Genomic DNA, 21,702 nt, shown 5'->3' on the forward strand with positions numbered 1-21,702 from the left:
CCCAAAGTAAAGCATGCACTTTTATTTATGCTAAGAAATGAGGTTGGTAGAGGGGAATGTCAGACAAGATTTGCTAAGTTGTTGGCTAGGTGAGTTTGATTGCTAAGCTAAGATATGGTATAATGTGCTTTTGTGATTAGGACTTCTTAGATATGGATTGCAATATTGTAGATGTGATGATTCTAAGTTTTAAATCATGTGAGTCCCTGCTGTTTTCAAACCTCTTTCAGAGAGACTACCTGTTTGTTTTGCTTGAGGACAAGCAAAAGGGTAAGTCTGGGGGAGTTGATAGACCATGGATTTGACCTACTTTTACTCATGGTTTATAAGTGTTTTAATTACTAATTATTATATTATAGAGTCTATTTAGAGTATTTATAGGATCAGGAGTGATTTGGAGGAAATTGATGATTTTGGAGCATTTTGGATATATTTGGAGTAAGCACCCGAGATGACCATCGAGCTCGACCATCGGTCGATATTGAAGAGGAATAATCGATCGATGTTCACATCTTGACATCGATCAACAGCGAAGCGCGCAGAAAGCTCGTTTGGTCATAGCCGACTTAGAGCCCAAGTCTTCATCGATTTACGAGATTACCCCTGACGAGTTTTAACCTAATTATATAAGTTTTGCCAACATGTTAGAGGCAAAGTGTGCTTTCTTATTTTACTATTTTCACAGCAAAGATTTTCTAGGATTTTTAGTAGATTGGAGAGAAAGTCCAAAGTTATTTGTGATTGGAACTCCATTGATATCTATTTATTATTCTAATGCAGTTTTCATACTTTATTGCTGTTATGAATTGCTTGGCCATGTCTGAGTAGTTCTCTTGTTAGATTTTAGGGTTTAAATGGGTTATGAGGGATTAGCCCCAACTATAGATTGCTAAGTTATGATATTAACAATTAGGATTGTCATTAATGTCTGATTCTAGATTAGCTACCTAGAACTTGCCCTAGGATTGTTAGATATAAGCGATAGCTTTCATCTCATCCTGAAACCATTCTAATTGAGCTAAGATTATTGCTAAGAGTAAGGCGAGAGCTGATCTAGTAAGCTTAGTGAGCACATTCAACCCGCGCATTAATGTTTGACCAACAGCGTCGATCGATATTCAAATAGATTAATCGGTCGACGTTTCTAATAGTGCATCGATCGATATTCATATATAATCATCGATCGACACTGGCCAATAGACAAACCTAGAAAGCGAGAGCCTAGTGGTTCGTTTATAAGTGTTGAGCTCTACAATATCATGCATGCAACTTGTTAGGCATCTATAGGATTATAATTCTGAACTTCCTGAATAAAAACCCTAAGTCTAGCTATTTCCTTTTAAGCACCAAAACCTCAACCAATCAATCAAGTAATTACTTGCTCAACAACTGCAACATTACATTTAAACAATTAAACCATTTAGCTTAACAATTATGATTAGATTTATTAGGTTCCTAGCTCCTTGTGGATTCGATCCCTAAGTACTACAATTGAACATCTTATTTGAGAGAGTAAAATCACTCCTTAGGGTAATTTGAGTGATATCAAAATTCACAGGGAGCTAAGACACACAATAGATCTATCTAGTTATGTAGTTCAGCTAGGTTGAATGATTTAAATGTAAATTAGCAAGGGGTGAACAAGTAATTGTTCGATTGATTGATTGGGTTTTAAGACAGATATGAGAAACGTTAGACTTAGGGTTTCTATTCAGACAATCAGGATTATAGAGATATAAACTACTAAGCAAATATGGATATTCTAGATCTCAAACAAATAAGAATAGTCGATCAACTTCCGTATATTTAGACTATCTATCGCCGGATCTAGGACCTCAGATGTTTCTTGTTGGTCCTGAGAAAATGTCGATCGATTCCAACAACGGGGTGTCGATCGATACACCTTTCAGCTCATCGATCGATGCAACTAATGAGTTATCGATCGACGTTCCTTCCAGGGAGCGTTACGCACGGGTTTGACGTGTTCACTAGGTTAAACTAAATCAGCTTCCGCTTGTTTCTAGCAATCCTACCAAAACCTAAACGATTTCAGACAAAGAACCAGACTTCCGAATGCGCCCTAATGTCTATAGGGAAGGTCCTACTTAGCTACTCTAGAACACATGCATTAAGAACAGTTTAGTTGATTAATATCCTGACACTTAGCAATTCTATACTTTAGGCTAATCCCTCATGAATATCTGAACCCTAAATCTAACAAGATGAACTAGTCAGACATGGCTAAACAATTCATAACAACAAGATAAGAAAACTGCATAAAATAGAATAGAGTATAGAAAATGGAGTTCCAATCACAAATCTCTGAAGGAGTTCTTGGATCTTCTCTCCAAACCTAGGACTCTAAGTATTTTGCCGTATGAAAAGTAGAAAGTATGAAAGCGTGTGTTGCCTAGAACAATAGCAGAGCACATAAATATTAGGTTAAAACTCGTCAGGGGTAATCTGGTAATTCTTGTGGGACTTGGGCTTTAAGTCGCTTGGAACCCAATCTGGCTTCCGCGCGCTTCGCCGTCGATCGACACCACAGGGTGTGTGTCGATCGATTGTTTCCTTCGCCCAACGATCGATAGTCGTGGTCGATGGTCAACTTCGGGCCTTTGTCGTTTGCTCTCCAAAATACCCAAAATCACCACTTTCTTCCAAATCACTTCAAAACCTGAAAACATACTAAAAACTACAAAACAAATGTATTTAAAAACACCTATATACCATGGATAAAAATGGGTAAAATCCATAGTATATCAATTATTCTATATGGACCTATGATCTGCAATAATACTTTTATACCCTTAATGAAATTAATAAAAGTAAAACAAAGTTAAAAAAAAAATGTCCACTTCCCCTGCAACCTCGACGTCGTCTTCTTCTTTTCGTTTTCTTCTTCACGTGTTCAACCTCGACACACGCAGAGCCTCCGGTCACAATGCTTTGTACTTGGCATGAACTCGACTCCACAACGTCTGCGTCGTCGATGAATATCTTTATCCACCGTGGGCATCTCTCTTCTATGATCGGAGCTCCAATTTTTAATTGAACCACTGCGCCTCTACCGAACACCTATTCACCACCGCGACATGTCCTCTCCAATTTCTCCTTCTGTCGATGTGCCTTCATCTCTCCTTCGCGACCTCCGGTGAGGTGCATTTTTCCGATCATTTTCAAAATCCTCCTCCCAGTTTTTGTTGACATTCTTGGCTTCAGCTAGCTCCATCTCTTGTTCTGTTTTGTTTCCCCTCTGTTTTGTTCTCCTTACTCTCTGTTTTTCTCTTTACTTGTGGTGTTTGTCTTAACACAAGCTTTAGTTTGTTTTAGAAAAAGAAAACACGAGCTTTGGTTTATTCTCTTGCCTTTGTTGTAATTTAAAGACATAAACGCTTTTGAAGAGAAAAGAGAGAACTTGTTAGTGTTAGATGGGGAAAAGGGCTTATTCATGCCCGCACTATGAAACCAGGGAAAATACATACCCAAACAATATTAACGTGCCAAAATATTTTTAAACTAAATAGAAATTTGAAATGCATACCTAAACTCATAATAAATAGCTAAAACATGTCTCGTAACTGACACGTGTCAGTCAATTTTAAAATATATTGATTTATTTTTTTAAATTATTATCTTTTAGTTTTTAGCATTTTATTTATTTGTAAAGTGCCACAAATAATTAAAATCATCAAATTGGCCTTATTTATAATTTCAAAATTGGAAATAAATTTTAATATATGGTGATATATAAAATAGAAATATTTTTTATCAAATAAAATAGATTTAATATTATAAATATATTATTTTATTATTATTTCATATTGTAATATTTGATACAAAAAATTTAAATAAATAGAAAACAACATAAAAACAGTATCATAATTTAAAGCCTGATTTAATCTCACTAGTTCTTAAAGTTTATAAAATATTTTTTATATTTTCTTAGGTTATTTTAGTTGCAAATCTTATTATGTGCTTGTGTGATATATATAATATAAATAAAATTAAAAATTTGTAATTTTTGTTTGTAGTTATTAAAACCAATGTTAATTACACTAGGCATAATGTGTGCGCTTGACCCTAACCTAGCGCCGAATCAATTATTTGGTAATTATACGAGAATTAATCGGAAAATGGTTTTGTAAACTTTTTGTGTATTATTAATATTACATACTAGTTTTGTAGCAAAATAAAAATAATGTAATATGGCCTAGTGGTTTTGTGCGATATTTATTTTCTTGAGATGCTGCGTTCGAATCTATTTTTGGTTAACTAGCCATTCTTTTCTTTTTATTAAATAAGGGTAATATTATTAAAGATCTCTACTGTAAAATAAAATTTCTAAAGAGTATTTTTAGTTATGTTGATTAAAATTTGAATGACTATATTTGCAAAGAAAATTTTATATAAATATAAATCGAGTGGTATTTCTTGTAAATATTACATATGAGTAAGATTATTTATAATTAATTCTCATGTTTTAATAAGGTAGATAACATACTTTGATAACTAAATTAATTAATATATTGTATATGATAACTATCTAAATTTCTGATAAATAATTAAATTTATTATTTAAATTTAATTAAAATCTGGTAAAAAAAATAAAATTGTACTTTTCAAATTAAAATTATAAATACAATAAATTTGATTATTTAAGTTATTTAAGGCATATTAACAAAAAATAGAATTATAGAGACTAAACTACAAAAAAAAATTAAAAAATAGTCCAAATCATCATATAACCGGCTATAGGCATGTTTTAGCTATTTATTATGAGTTTAGGTATGCAATTCAAATTCTTATTTAGTTTATGAATGTTTTGGCACGTTAATATTGTTTGGGTATGTATTTACCCTGGCTTCATAGTGCGGGCATGAATAAGCCGTTTTCCCGTGTTAGATGTCTACATTGTTACTTTCTTACATGAAAAATAAAGTGATCTCTTTTATCTCTACCAGAAAAAAAAACGTGCGAGAGTAAACAGAGAGAGTAAGTTTTTGTAAGTTGAAATATAAATACAAAATCAGAGAGAGTGCGGAAAAAGAATGTTAGACCATCTGCAACAATGATCCTTAGCACAAATCCTTAAGAAACAAATTATTATAAAATTATGTGGACCCCATTTCATCTATGTTTTTGTGCCAACAAAAGCTCTTAAACTCCCTAGCTAAGGATTCGATTTGCTGAGCCTCTTAACTATTTACGGACCCCACTGACACGTGGCGGCCCGCGATTGGTTAGTTTTTTTTTTTAAATCCACAAAAAAAAAAAAATATTCATAACTACTATTTCTAAGAATTTGTGCCTTGAGTATCACCATTGCTAATGCCCTTAAATGAACAAGAGAACACAACAAAAAAAAAACAGAAGTTGGCCGTGTAACCTAATACAATGGATATTATTATAGGATATAATGTAACATGTACAATTAATATAGTTAATATCAATGATGGCTTCTGATGGCAAGACTCCTCCTATGGTGATGTATTACGACTCCAGTCCGGTTTGATGGTCTGGCTCTCCGGTAGTGAAGAACGGTGACCGTGGTGATAAGATGCAGCATCTCCGAGTCGTCTCTTCCTCCATGCACTAACGTATTAAAATTATGTAAAAAGAAAGGAGGAACGAAAGAAAAGAAGAATGAGATCAAGCGGAAAGAAAGGAAGGAGGAGAAGTACAACACCAAAACCATCTAATCACCCTTGACAAAAGTGATGCGGCTAGGTTAGCGTAGTGAGGGAGATGTTTATATGTATAAATGTTGCACAGTTTGACCAAAAGAAAAGACGAGGTTTTTAATTTATTGTAAATAAATAAAACCAAACTAGTTTGGCTCAACAAAATTGAATAAACTCAACCATGAATTAGAAAAGAAAAAATCGGTCACTGTTATAAAAGAGATGCTATGTAAGCTTATTATTACTCATGACCAGGGGTCTATATATATACAAGTATTAGACCGTCTTATTTAGACCGTCTTATTTAGACCGTCATAAGAGAAAATGAAATTCTATTCCTAATAAGAATAGGAAATAGTACTTATCCTAAATACATATGGAAAAGGATAAACATCAAGTATAGATAAATGTAAACTCTCATTCGCCTAAGTCATTAGCGAATGGGCCGGATGGATAGCTGATGGGCCGGAGTTTGGGCCTGATATGGGTCGATCACCACTTGGTTTATAACACTCCCCCTTGATCGACACATCCGGTTCAGGGCTTGTAACATGCATAATGTTGCCTCATTAAAACTTTTCCAGGAAAACCCAGTGGGACAAAACCATGGATAAGGAAAAAGAGTACAACACATGAACTCCCCCTGACTTGTACCCCCGTGTATGTTCTTCAAGTTGGCGCATGGACAATTTGATAGTTTAGCTTCATGGGCGCCAAGTCTTGAACTGGTCCTTTAATTGGCACGTCCCAAATTGATAGATAAATTTCATGGACGTGTGGTTGGTGTAGACATGGTGAAGAAGTCGGCTGACATATCATATGACTGAACTTGTAGTCCTTTGAGCTTCTTGAACGTTGATGTAGGGATAGCTCTTGCCGAATTGTAACTTGAGTTATCTTGTAACTCTCATATCTTCTGGAACTTCATTAAGACATGGTCAAGATGTGCAACTTGGCAGCTGACCACTCTATGTCCTGGTCGGACGGATGGCACTCGACCAGTACTCGGATGGACCTCTAATCTGCGATCAAACTTTACTCGCAAGTCCTCTCATGTCCCACGGATCCTCTAGTCACATGGCTTTGCCATACCGTGGACACTTTAATATATATTGAGTCATCGACCCAAACACATACGAATCACTTGGCTTCTCACGGACATGCCTTCGTCCATTCGGACATACATCACCCGTATGTGCTAATGGCTTATCCATTATAGCCGATCTTTCTTCATTGGTCGATCCATGTTGAGTTATAGACCTTGTCTATACTCGTCCATACCCCATGAGTGTCTAAGGTCATATCATTAATAATCATTGCTGCAATGAGTTTTATAATCTCATCAAACTATGGATCTGCAGTCAAATACACTCAAGGACCTTTATACATGGTTATCGATCTTTCTTGCCTTCAGCAATGCCATATCCATTTGACCTCGACCAGACATACTTCTGGTCACTCTCTTGGACCATTATGGTTTCCTTTTATCCACTGATATAAACATAATGGCTTGTGCTTACATTGCAGTCCCATACTATAATCTTATTACTTGAAAAACATCGCAGTCCACACTTTCTTTGATGGCATCTCATGACCTACTTGCAGTGCTGATTTATTATAAACACAAGGGATTTCTTTTATAAGAATATATGGACTGATTTGGATTGTTCTTTATCGAACTCCTTCACTAAGTTTTACTTAGTCTTATCATATTCAATGCAGCTGCTTTTGCTTCAGTCCATGAACAGCTTAGGAACAATGCTGTTCTTTGAGAACTTCTTTTCTCATCTTTCTGGTACCTTTATTTTCTTTATCCAGTGATCAATATACTGCTTACTACATCATTATTTCTTTTGTTTCCAGACTTCATCAATTTCGAGTTTGTGTAGTAGCATCCACCACATAGGAGCATATTTCCTTATAATATGTTCCTTTGGTCTCTATGAGTATCCTTGTGTAACAAGCCATTCTTTGAATGCTGTAAGTAGTAATGTGAACGACCTCTTGACTACTTGGTCACGTTCCACATCTCACGATTTTCTTTCCCTCACAAGACCCATTTATCCACTGGTCTATATCATCAGATGGCGTTTCTATATATTTGGCCAATACGCCCATCTCTTCTTTAAACTCTTTAAACCTCACGTTTTCTTTTAATCTGATCTTTATTCTTTATGAGTACTCTTACGTGGGTTCATGATCCTCGCTTTATATCTTTAAACTCAAGTGCTACTTTCTTTTATGAGCTCTCTTATATGTAAATACATCATTGGTGTTAACACTCTTATGTAGTTCCATAGTGTTCCAGACATGATCTAATAGATTTGAGATCTTATTATCCAGGACCTTTACTACCTTGCAGTTTGGCGTCCCAAACTACATGGTTTGGTACCTTAGATGTTTAGCTGGCCAGCCTTATCTCTCTATCTGGACTGGTTTCCTTTGAACTCGGATTTGTATCATTCTATGCACCTTTCATTTCTTTCCGAGGTTTCTTATCTTTTGGAACTTATTGGTCTATCTTGTATAGACACTGTAGCAACTTGATTGTGTCTCTTAGGACATCAAATTCGTGGTGCTAAGCTGGTATGACTTAGTCATTCTTTTCTTTTCGGGTCAATGTGTCTGGCATCTAGTTCTGCTAGCTTTTGTATCATTTGATCACATTCTTTGGACGTCTTAAATCATATTTTCTAGTCCGAGGATCTTGCCAAGACAATGATGGTAAATACCATTCTATTTCTCTTATTCTCTTTTACCAGCTTATTTCTTTCTCCCCCTGATGTTGGATAGTCGGATTCATCAGTCATGCGATCCGTGTACCTGGCCATAATTTGATCACCCATATTTGGCACAAGGTCTCTTAAAAAACGTGGGAGAAAGACATGTTCCTATCCAACATATATTCCCAATCTTTTTCTCATCCTCTTCTGAGGTTCCATCCTAGACGGCACATATGTATGTGGTGGTTTATTCAAAATCTCTTAGGATGGTATATGTCTGGTTTATGACCCGTATTCATTCTGAGATGGGATTATCTATGCTCACTTATATGGCCTGATGCATATTAACCTTACACATGTAAATCCTTGTGTCCCCAAGCATTAGGTAGTGGCCTTTGTAGTATAAAGAATTCGGCCAAGTCTTACTATGGTCATAGACCATGTCACACGGATTTGTAGTATGTTCATGGATCACAGTTTGTCCTCACTCCCCCTCATGGACATACTATAATCACGTGGTACTTGGGACAATAGAGCCTAATGAGTTTCCCTTGTGTACATGTTACACAACGTGAGATTTTATGGGATAACTCTTTGTGCCTTTTGCAATATGTGCATCAATTTTTAAAGACCTGGATGGCTAATCCAGTCATGCCATAAAGTGTATAAAATTTCGTGGGTATACAGGTTACCATGGCTTTTGCCTTTATCATACTGATCCTTGGCATAGTCTAGATCAGTAGAGTATGTAGGTATAGTCTTGACCACTTTCTTATAAGGCCTTAGGCGATTTTCTTATAATCTGAAAGGAACTTTTGTTTCCTTTGCCCATTGGTTCAATGTGGAAACCATTCATGCTCAAGTCTTTATAACTCAATGGGTCTTTTATTGGGTGAATAAATTTGTGCCCCTTTAGGCAATGCCGTGGTCTATAATAGACTGACTATCCTTTTATTAAGTTTTCATTGTCATTTATCAATCAAGAAATCATCAAGCAAATCAAACATGATAACTAAAAACAACTCTTATTATTGCTATAAAATTGTAAATGACAAGCAAATCAAAGCAAAACATAAAACATAAAATCAGAATGTCGAAATCTCGTTTCTTTAGTCAATGTATAAGCCGGCCTCACAATCCATATATTTCCACACGGCTTCCTTGGATTCCTCCTTATCATTTTTAGCCTCATTGGCTTCAGGAGGTCTCATCTCACTGTTTCGTTGCTCAATGTATCTTTTCTGAAGTTTTTCAAATCTGCTAATGGTATCTATAACTTTCTGCTCTCTTTGCTCAGTTGCCAATAGGCATGACAATAGGTCATTATAGGTGGTGAAACCCTTAGCCTTATGTGATAACAACAGATCCTTTGGATGGAATGTGGAATAGGTTTTATATAGTAAATCCTCATTTGTTACCACTTCACCACATAGTTCAAGACTATAGGCGATTTTCATCAGAGCAGAATTATATTCGTCCACGGATTCAAAATCCTGGAACCTGAGAATCTTCCATTCATTCATGGCTTTTCGCCATAATGCCATTGAGTATCTGGAATTTAGTTTTGTCCAAAGGTCACAAGGATCCTCAATATTTAAGTACTGATCTCTCAGATCCTCAGTGAGATGATAGCGCATAATTGTTATGGCTCTATGCTTTTCACTTTCAATTGCATTATTGCCATCAATGATACATTTCCCGAGTCCTCTAGACTTCAGGGCAACTGAAGTGTTCATTACCCATTCTAGATAATTATCTCCAGAGAGATTTAGGGCAGCATAATCCGAAGGCTCAAATTTCGACATCTGAAACATATTATTAATCAGTTCAAGATGCAACCGAGTCAATAAAATCAATGCATACAGTTTCACAAGTCTCTCGACCAAACAATTAACTACTCGACCATGATGCGAGAAAAACAAGTATGCAAGGTCTATATGATGCTTTAGGCCACACGGCCTTACAAAACTGTGATGCAACAACCCTAGAGGTCGGATTTTATATCTGAATGCAATCAAAGCATCAATCATAACAACAATCATATTCAGGCTGATTTTTAATCAATGTTAGACCAGGTCAATAATTCTTATGTTTTACTTTTCTTAAAACATTTAGTATGATCAAGCAATTAGAATAATAATGCAAGTATCATCAGATCATATTAGGGTTTCAAGGCCCATTTTTCGGTTTGATTTTATCAATATCAAGCTTTACAAAAGAATTAAATCAGATCAATCAGTCAATTTTAGCAATTCTCTAGCAATCCTAACAGTAAAAAGAAAATTTCCAGCAAGTAGAAAATGAAATTTCAGGAAAAGGGAAATTTTCTACTTTTAGCTAAAAGGAAATTCACAATTCTGGACAGATTATGGTTTTAATCAAAACTAGCAATTTTCCTAATCAGTTCATTCGATATTCAAACAATTAATCACAATATGAAAACTTGTTTATCAATCGATTTATGCAAAAAGGAAAATTAGGGTTTTCAGCAATTTAACAATTTTAAGATCAAATTCGATTCTAAACAGTTCTATTTACTCAAACAATCATCAAAGATAATTCAAGGTTTTAATCTAGCAACCTAAACCTCAGATACATCAAAATCAATCAATCAAAACAGTCTGATCAATTTAGGTTTTTGATATTTCAGATTTTCAAAACATCATAAAGGAAACGGATCATATAATTTAGATTTAGGGTTTCAATGCCCTTACTGATCAATCAATGTTCTAGCAACCCTAACAGCCATTGATCTATCAACTTAACAGGAAAACAATCTAACCAAAACTTAGTTCTATATGTTAGGGTTTCTATTATCCTAGATTAGGGTTCTTCAAATTTTAATGGTTCAGATCTTTATCAATCAACCAAATTCAGTGTAGGTTCTTTTAAGTTTCGAGTTTTACCTTTAGAAACTTATGGAGTGTAGATTTGGACCACCAAAGAGAGAAGGAGGCCGCGAGCTGATCGTTCTTCGAGTCGGGTCACAGACGGGCTGCTTGCTTGGTCGGATCACGAACAGGGAAGAAGGAGAACGTCTGGTTTACTTGATCACGTCTAGAAAGAGCTAACTTCAAGAGAGAGAGTGCTCGGATTTGGGTTAGGAAAACGATTAGGGTTCCAAAGCAAATCGGCGACGCGTACTGTAGCAGAGCATGACGGCGCGTCAGTGATCGGATCGACAAGCGGTTTGCAGCATCTGATTCGTCTCGGCGAGAGCTTCAATTTGATATATTGCTTGTCGTCTGGGTCCTCGCGGTTTGGGAGAACGATCTCTTTGAAGTTCCGCCGGAATTAGGGTTTTGTGATATTCGGCTGAGTTTAAGGAATTTCGTGGGGGCTTAGGGTTAGAGGTTATCGTGCTGATAACGTGTTATAAAAGAGATGCTATGTAAGCTTATTATTACTCATGACCAGAGGTCTATATTTATACAAGTATTAGACCGTCTTATTTAGACTGTCATAAGAGAAAAGGAAATCCTATTCCTAATAGGAATAGGAAATAGTACTTATCCTAAATACATATGGAAAAGGATAAACATCAAGTATAGATAAATGTAAACTCTCATTCGCCTAAGTCATTAGCGAATGGGCCGGATGGATAGCTGATGGGCCGGACGGTTTGGGTCTGATATGGGTCGATCACCACTTGGTTTATAACAGTCACTACAGTTTTCCATTAATTTGGTTAAAGTTCTATAAGTCCTAATTTTATTAAGGTTTCATAATTTTTTTTTGCAATTATTACACTACCTTATAAGTTTACATAATATATCTTATAATTTTAAGGTTTCTCTTATTTTGCTAGCCACATTATTTTGGAAAACATACATCGTATTTTTTACAAATTTGATGATTCTAAAGTATGTTAGACATAGATTGATACAACTCGTTAAGCTAAACATATAAACAACGGGTCGAACTATATATCAAACCATACATGTTATACTTGTATAACTGGTACAACTATGTTTTATGTACCAGAAAAGTGATACTTGTATTACTGGTATAATTATTCAGTTTCTGAAACTTATATATATTCCATTAGGTATTCCATATGAAAAAATAATCAAATGCCCAAATTGGTAAGTGCTAAGATATGTTTCTTATTATTTTTCATGATTTTTTGTTTTGTTTGTTTTTACATTATTACACCATCACATAAGTTTCCATCATTTATCTTAATACTCTTAAGGTTTGTTAACTTGTTTGTCCACATAATTTTTGGAAAACATACATAAAATATGTATTTTTACGAAATTGATGATTTCATTGTAATCGGGCACATGCATATAAACATAAATAAGTGGTAATAGTGAGGTAACTATATTTATTATGTGGTACAATCAATATTTTACGATTTGATTGCCAACGTACAGCTATGCACAAACTGGTACAACTCAAAAACTAGTATAACTATGTTGTTATTTAATCATTATTGTTTTAAATGTGCATCACGTTTTAAATTAATGTTAGTGTAATGAAAGTTTTTAAGAGTTTAATATGATGCTAATATAAGTTAAATCATGAAATTGCTAAAGTAGTGGGTTATAGAAGATGGTACAACTAGTACAACTCATATAATTAAACATATAACTCATATACTAGACATGTAATATTGGTTTAACTAGTACAACTTCATATTATATACCATACATGTAATACTAGTACTACTGGTTCGATTTCTTCTTTATAGAAATTTTAAATTTCCATTTGATTTTCCATACAAAGAAAACAATCAATTGACCAAATTGGTGTGTGTTTATAACTATTTTAATTTTTGTTTTGTTTTTTTTTTTTGGCAATTAATGTTTACTTTATACTTTAAAGGTTTGTTTACTTGTTTGTCCACTATATTTTTTAAAAACATACACCGAATGAATTTTAACCAAATTAATGATTCGGTGGCCAAATTGGTAGGTGTTTAAAATGGTCTCTTCTAACTATTTTATATTTTAAAAAATATTTTTTTGACAATTATTACACTATCACATAAGTCTTCATGTTATCCCTTATAATTTAAAGGTTTGTTACTTGTCCAATATGTTTTAGAAAAACATACATTGAATGCATTTTAACAAAATCAATGATTCCATAATATGTAATATCAGATAGGTACAACTCATACATATTATTTCTAGTGGGGTACAACTATATTCGACAGTTTCACTGCCTAAATACAACTACGTGCAAAATTGTACAACCCAAACATGGTATAAATTTATACACAATTGTACAATTTAATTTAAAAATTGATACAACTATGTGTTATTACGTTTGAATTGTTTATCACGTTTTAGTTGTGTATTATGTTTTAAACATGATAACTGTATCATTCATTTATTATTCTCGACCTCCTTCTCGGCATGGTACAAGAAACAAAAATTATTCTCGTGCTATGGAAGCGAGAAGTCTACCGTCTAATATTAAAACAACTCAAGTATTGTCGTACTTAGACTGTTATACTACTATATATTATCATAGTTAAACCAGTTGTACCAGTGAAACTAATATTAATATAATTAAACTAGTAATACTACTTATACCACTCATTTGCAGAGAAAATACAACATTGTCATGGCTTTTATATCATCATTTACAATATGCTCTTTTGAATCCTCCTTTACTGGAACATTTTCCGGCTCCGTAGCTGTTCTTAAAGTTTCGAGAGAACATAAGTTAATGCATTTTTTTGAAAATAGTATAACTAATGTAACTAGTACAACTACTAAAACAAATAATTCCATACTAAATTTTACAACTAGTACAATGAATAATAGTTGTGGTAGATAAGTTTCACATACTACACAACGAATAATAATTGTGGTGGCTGAGGTTTCAGAGCCGAACCTTCTTTTCAAAGCTTGCATTTTGTGACTCTGGGATACCTCCATTGGTGGTCTCGAAGGCGGCAGCTCTACAGTCTAGTCTTAGACACGCCAACTTTGGTGAAGTCTCGTTCAGATTTTTTCTGCCACTTTTGTCCACCGGACTGTGAAGTTCTACTTCACATGTCAACTGTACAACTAGTATTACTTGTATAAGTAATAAAGTTGCATAACTAGTACAACGGTACAACTAGTACAACGGTACAAGTAGTACAACTGTACAACTAGTATAATTACTAAAAAAGTTTAAATATTTAAAAGATTAAATGGATTTGGGCCGGATTTTGGGTATATGGCTTTGGATCCGAATTTAGGTGGTTGGGTTGATAAATAAGTTAAAAATGTTAAGTATAAAAAACATTTTACCAATTTTTGTATTAGATTTAATTAAAAAAAAATATCATAAAACAATGAATTCATATTAGATTTTTTGGAGTCCATGTGGTCCCATGCTAGCATTTGATCCGCTTTTATCTATCGTTATTTCGAGAAATGAGTCGAGTCATGCTTTGTTTCCTAGAAAGGACATAGTAACTCATGTTCTTTCATGTCCTTACTATTAAGGGATCCATCATCTCAAATTAGTTCTTGCAAGTTTTCCTATAATTAAAAAAAAATATCATAAAACAATGAATTCATATTAGATTTTTTGGAGTCCATGTGGTCCCATGCTAGCATTTGATCCGCTTTTATCTATCGTTATTTCGAGAAATGAGTCGAGTCATGCTTTGTTTCCTAGAAAGGACATAGTAACTCATGTTCTTTCAGGGCATCTGTATTGGCAGTCCCTTAAGGCATCCTTTAGGAGAAAGGGTGGGAACCGAGGAAGAAAGAGAAGGGAAAAGCCCTTAATTAAAGGCTGTCCCTTACTCTTCAATGACCAAAAAAAAAAAAAAAAAGCAAGACAAGGGACTCTTTCTCCCTCTCTCTTCATCCCACCAATAAAGATGTTCTTTCATGTCCTTACTATTAAGGGATCCATCATCTCAAATTAGTTCTTGCAAGTTTTCCTATTTAAAGTACTGAAAACAAGAAGAAGAGGTAGACATAACCACTCAAAGAAAATCTCGTGTCATTGTTATGTTCTAATAGCTTTCGACAGGGATCACATCATACTTTCAAATCAAGAGAAATCCATAAGATCTTTTCTTGCCAAAGTAGAAGAATGCTCGTGTCCCTAATAATAAAAATTAGGTAGTGACCCGAGACATGCTCGGGATGAAATATATATACAAAATGTTTTTTACAGGAAAACAGTGAATAAAATGCAAAAAATGAAACTTATATAATTTGTGTAATTTTATACTTACAAAATTATTGCATTTTGCAAACGAAACTTACACACATGTTATTTAAAAAATGAGAAATTTCATACACGATTTATTAGTTGGTTTCTATATGTATTACCAGTTAGGAATCTAATATGGGAATACATTTAAACTAATATATTTTGATAAATGATATATTGAATAGATGGATGATGGCATATGTTGTAATTTTTCTAATAAATAAAAGGCTGTTTAAAATGTAGTGTGAAATGTCTTGGTGTTGACACATAAACATAACTACAAACTTGTTAATGATACATAAAATCAAGGCTTTTTTTAAAATGCTTCTCTTTTAATAATAAGGTGATCATGTATAGCATATACATGGCTTTGAAATATTCCGTAAACAAAATGGAAATTGTCCCCCTCCTCTCTCTCTCTCTCGTATTTTTGAGATGGAGTCGATCAAAATAACAAGGATATGGATGAGCCTTGTCATCTTCAATCATCCTCGTCGTCCAGATCAAGTACCATCTTCAATTTCCTTCTGCTAAGCGGACTTTGAGTCAGTGAAGCACCACCAGCTTCAGAGTCATCACCGGAATCTGCTAACTCATCATCCTCCAGCTCATGATCTGAAAAAAGATTTTGATCTTCTGGAGATGAAGCAGATGGACCATTCTCGCTGATGTGAACATATGTATCTGATTCTCTACTTTTCCCGGTGATATAGTCGTGACCACTGTCCTCTTCTTTGCTAGTGGCAATCACATCTGGACTTGTTTCATTCCTATTCACAAAAAGACTCGAGTTTAATTATGAGACATCTCTCGAGATCAATCAATCTCAGACGTTAATTTTGTCAATAAACCAGATAACAGACAAAACAAGTGGGTACTGTTACCTCTCTGTTTTGTCTTCAGAACCTTCTGGAGAAATCTCATTGCTTGGTCTTGTGTGCTTCTCAAGTTTTCGTCTTGTCATGCTCTTCCTACAAAAGACAACTCACAAGTGTTAATTTGCATCGTTCAAAAGACCCAAGTTCAATCTTCATGAGAGTCATCTTGTTATAACATATAGTTACCTTTTCTTGAATGCTAGTAAGGTTTCGTTATCGGATTCATCAGCTGAAGAGTCATCATGGTCATCTTGCAGCTTCATGCCAGCTTCTGACTTCTTACCACGAGGGAGACGCAGCCCAAGTTGCTTTAATTTACGTGAAACTTGGCCAGTGGTATATGTGTTCTCAGACCCCAATTCATTGGCAATTAAATAACAGCAGCGCCTTTCGTTCTTAAATCTGCACATAGACAAATATTTGGGAAAAAAAAGGAGTCAATAAACCTGTTGCACATAGAGAGTTTATGCAGAGGAGGCGAAGTTTGACCACTCACTTCTCGTATAATTCCTTAATAAGTGTTTCTTGTTCTTTGCTAAAGGAACTCACTCTTTTTCTGCTGTCTCTGTTTCAAAAACAGAAGATAAAAGTCATTAAAGAGAAAAATAATGTATTAGGGTTTGGAAATTCTGTTAACTTTTAGGAGATACTCACGAAGGTTTCTGATCTGATGCTGCCTCTACGTGATCTGGATCATCATTTCCATTACTGCCTTTACTTGCTTCCATAGAGTTCGTACCACGCCGAAGTCTTTTCCTTGTTTCTAGACCTAGCTGTTTAAGCTTGTTGGTTACTTGCGCAGCAGATATTCCACCATCAGGATCCAAAGTTTCGGCAATAAGCCTGCTGCAATCTTTATCATCTTTGAACCTGCAAAGACTTTTATTTTAATCAACCAATTGAATAAACTCTGAACTACCATGGCTCACATGTAAAATTTTGAGTTTTACTACTTCCAGTCCCCTTATGAAATCCCATGGATCAATACTTATATTTCAAAGCGCGAAATAGCAGAAACTCCACACAGTGATTTGTGTTATTTGCTTCAGTAACTAACTCTACACATCGAACAAAACATACCTTTCGTATAGATCTCTAATTTTTGTCTCCATGTCAGCATCAAGAACAAGTCTTCTCTTTCTTTTAGATGGTCCTGCAGATTCATTTTCGACAATGTGATCGTCCTCACTGCAGCAAGCAAAAATCGCAAACTTTGACAAATAGAAATGAACAGTTTCTTCAGCTAACAAGAGGTATATAAAGTAGTATCCCAAGGGGAAGTTTTCTTACTTTTGAAACCCTTGATCATAAGATATCACAACGTCAGCTTCATCATCCCCAAGAGCATCTGCTATGTTTCTGCGGGCCCACCCTTTGTCCGATGACGAAACATTTTCTTGAGTTCCTGAGGCCTTTTCTTGATTTCCCATTTGTTTTCTTAGATGGCCAAGTTCATGCAACATATATTCGGCATTTATGTAATGGCATTCTTTGCGACTCTTTGGGAAGAGAATTTCCACAAAAAGAAGAGGCTGTGACTTCATTTTCTTCAACATATTTCTAACCAGATCTGTCAGGAAGGTAACTATGTTTTCATAGTCTTTACTAGGACAAGCTTTCTGCTCATCAAGGATCTTATGGAACGTTATAAGCAGTGACAGCTGAAAAAAATAACACAATAAAACAGTGAGGAAGCTGCAAAGTAATAAAAAGAAACTTACAATTTGGGGTGTGATTTAATACACTAACCTGATACAACATGGGAGACAGTTCCAGGTCTTCTGTAATCCTCCGCAAAATGCTTATTACGTGGTGATTCGTCTGTTTTGTGTTGCTTCTGTAAAACTTAAGCAACCAGCATATGTTTTGAATGATGCTGTTGTTTGCAAAAGCAGAAATAAATGTGGAAACCTTAAAATCGACTTCATCTGTTGCAGTTTGGTCTTCTCCATCAGAAGAATCGTCAGTACCGCAAGACATATCATCGACCACATGATTTGATTTAGGGCCGTGCGTTTGTGGAGTTTCATCAGCTTCAGTCCCTAGGTTTGAATCCCCTGGATTGTTGGGAGGTCCATCCTCAATAGGAACTGTAGAATCAACTACCGGTATGGTTTTGGCGGTGCTATCTTGGTTTGATGTACTTGGATGATTTTCAGACGGTTCATGCAATGTGGCCTCCTTATTTCCCATGGGTTTCTTCTTTCTTGCCTTTCTTGATTTTTTAGAAACCTGGGGCATTAAAAACAGACATTTGGTTGAAACTTTGCATAAATACACCTTGTAATTAAGCTTTGTATATCATCTAATCAGAGTTCTATATCCAATCAGTAACATACCCTCAAAGTTCCACGCCCTTGAAGGTTTTCCATAAGGCCTACTATTATATGGATGCTTTCCACCAGATCTCCAAGTTCACTGGCAAAAAAACAACGGTGATGTCAAGCAAGTTAATTTTACAAGTTAGGTAATCGTCAGGGACCATCACACAAGGCAAAATATAAAAATGAACTTTTCTATCAAAACATTTAACAAGTCAAACAAGAAAGCATGCATGCTGTCACGAAGATGTATATGTTCCCAGATTCACCGATTGTATAAATCACACTACAAGAATTGACAAATCACTGATGGTGCAAGATAAAGCATGCCCTCAAGATTCTGGAATAAGAAGAAACAGAAGCTGAGGCCAAACCTTTTAGGTTGCTTGTGCGTGTCAAAACTTCTCACCAGATTCAGGATGAACTGACACATCCCTTGATCAGTTTGGTCGTAAAACAACTTATAAAGCAAGATGCGAACAGTAAAAGCTTCTCTAGAGTCTTCAGGTCGCAATTTAATAACCAGATCTAACAAGCAAAGCTGCAAAAAAGACAAGTAAACAATGAAGAACATGAGTCTCTGCTGCTAATTGCTGAATAAAATGCAGAAAAAGTCAACAATAACTTTTAACGTCTCCTATTGGTAAACCGCTCATACATATGCATATATCTACAAAAACATTGAGCTACAGAAACCGTTTAGGAAAATAAATAGACATCCAGAAGCAACATTATGGTTTTAACCAGAAAGAGATCATGCATATTTTCATACCATAATTTTTACTAGAGAGCCTGCTGCAGATAGAAACTTAAAATCTTTAGTTTCCTTCAGACCATCAAATGCAGTGCGCCATTTTGAAATGACAAGCGAAAACATTCTGTCATTGATTGTTGCTGCAATCGGCGCGCAAATGTCACTCTTAGAAAAGTTTCCTCCGGTATTCTGATTGGTAAAAAGTTCAGGAGTTTCTTCGGTATCCCTTGCTGGCTGAAAAAGATAATAAGCATTTTATAAACAACTATCAGGGAAAATTAAATGCGGAAAACTTAGACAAATCAAAGTGAGACAAAACCAACGTAGTTCAATTACTCACAGTGGAAGCCAGAGACTTGTGAAACTGAAAAGAAGTGACTGCCTGAGCAACCTGGAAGAATGTAACGATGTCGCTATTCTGAACGGAAGGATGCTCCTTTTCTATATCTTCACATACCGACTGCATCAAAACTAAGAGATGGTACACTGGCATCAGTATGAAGGTACTTAAAACCAAGTATAAACACAAAGGTTGTTTCTCTATTGTGTCACATACCATTATATCCTCCTGACATAAACTGGTTGATGAAATCATGCAGCAACTTCAAAACATTGTCATTTGTCACGGGAATTGATCCATGTTCCCAGACAATCTTCTCTCTGGCTCCACCACTTATGTGAGGCTTTAGTAATGTGCTTTCCTCATTAGAAGGTATTCCCGTCAGTACAGCTTTAGTACCACCCTACCAAAAAAAAAATATTATTCAGATAACACACAACTTACAGCAAACTTTTAAGAACCATCGCGAGGAACAATACCATGGTAACTCGGGTGAATGTCCCACCAAATTGTGAATGACGCTGATTTGCATTGTTGAGTCTTGCAAGCTTTCTTTTGGCTTCCTCCGCCTCCATTAACTTCTTCAAACTTTCCACAGCAGCCTTTTTCCCTTGATCCAACTGTCAAAACAAAATGATCGACGACAGCATCAATACCAAAAGAAACTCGTTTCAATCCTGGGAACCATATAGATCCAGTTGAAAGACCGACCTTCTCAGGAGCCAGTGCAATGAGCTCCATATCTTGACCCAAGAGAATATAGTGATAGATCTCCAACAGAAGCAGGTTGTCATGTCTCAACAAGTTGTTGCACTCGATAGTCTGAGTGAGTACAATAAATATATCCATGACGTTCTCACGGGACAGGAGCTCAAGAAACTGATCCCTTAGCGACAAAAAGTAACAAGTGGATTCTCCAGCCTTCTGAAGCGGCGAAATATCATGGATAGCCAGTAGATTCCTGAACAGAGTGAGCACAAGCTGAACCAATTTCCAATCTTCCTCGTTGAAATCGTCTCTGGAAGAGCATAAAGATGAGCACCACACAGCAAGTAGTCAACGCAATAAGTTGGATTAGTAACAAGAACACTTACAATTCTAAGTTCTCTAAAGGAGTTTCTAACAAAGACACAACCACTGCAACGATGTTGTTGCTTACAGTAAAGGCAGACTTCAAACCCCATAGATACTCAATTTGCTGAGGAACATCATCTGAATCAGACTCTACCGGCATTGTGAGAAACACCAACACCTTAACTGAACAATCAAATTACAATAACCATTTAAGAAAATTAAATCAAAACGAAGCAGAAGAAGAACAGTACCTGCGTTTAGAACTAAGCTATGTTCGTCTTGGTAATGCTCTATGATCGGAATCAAATCTTTGGAGACTATATTCCACGCACAGACCTGCTTGAAAACGTCCCTGCTCTGAGGATCGTCCCGTCGCAGAAACCTCAGCAAGTCTTTCAGATTATCTAGCGCCAGTAGAACATTATTCAAAATTAAAACTCATAGAGCTCAAATCAGATTCATTGGCGAGGAAAGAAAAGTAAGAGTGGGTTACCGAGACAGTAGTCGCTTTTGGAGTACCCGATTCTTCTTCCCTCTCCGTCTTCCTCGGGTTCGCCGAGATCGCTGCAGATGACTGATAAACCCTCCAGATCCATCTTCTTCTTCGTTTTGGTAGAGGTTCTCTCCTCCGTATCCATTTTCTCCCGACAGAAATCAAATCGCTCTATGGAATCAACCAGAGACTATAGCGAACACACAAACACCGAGCAGCTTCTGACTAGTCTCAGTGATTTAGGGCTCTTGTGGTGGCG

The 21,702-nt window shown here is 35.6% G+C and overlaps 1 protein-coding gene across 1 annotated transcript; it reads right to left on the reverse strand.

The window, feature by feature from the left end:
• Positions 1-15,823: 15,823 nt before the first annotated feature.
• On the reverse strand, positions 15,824-21,701 carry LOC106412787 (protein timeless homolog). The gene is made up of 18 exons (XM_013853701.3): positions 21,444-21,701; positions 21,202-21,354; positions 20,971-21,133; positions 20,588-20,894; positions 20,356-20,496; positions 20,093-20,279; positions 19,877-20,007; positions 19,555-19,770; positions 19,157-19,323; positions 18,801-18,879; positions 18,211-18,693; positions 17,752-18,122; positions 17,542-17,649; positions 17,116-17,331; positions 16,958-17,026; positions 16,648-16,863; positions 16,468-16,554; positions 15,824-16,353 (listed from the first exon to the last, which is right to left on the reverse strand). Exons 1-18 carry the CDS (start codon positions 21,586-21,588, stop codon positions 16,065-16,067), a joined length of 3,528 nt encoding a protein of 1,175 aa, XP_013709155.1. The 5' UTR covers positions 21,589-21,701; the 3' UTR covers positions 15,824-16,064.
• Position 21,702: the final 1 nt, after the last annotated feature.

This window comes from Brassica napus, chromosome C9, assembly GCF_020379485.1.
Source record: "Brassica napus cultivar Da-Ae chromosome C9, Da-Ae, whole genome shotgun sequence".
Taxonomy (NCBI): Eukaryota; Viridiplantae; Streptophyta; class Magnoliopsida; order Brassicales; family Brassicaceae; genus Brassica; species Brassica napus.

Coding starts and splice junctions, on each gene's coding strand:
- LOC106412787 (XM_013853701.3), bottom strand. CDS start 21,588: ATGGATACGGAGGAGAGAACCTCTACCAAAACGAAGAAGAAGATGGAT. Junction 17,650..17,751: donor TATGATCAAGGGTTTCAAAA/GTAAGAAAACTT, acceptor TGCTTGCTGCAG/TGAGGACGATCACATTGTCG. Junction 16,555..16,647: donor TTACTAGCATTCAAGAAAAG/GTAACTATATGT, acceptor TGTCTTTTGTAG/GAAGAGCATGACAAGACGAA.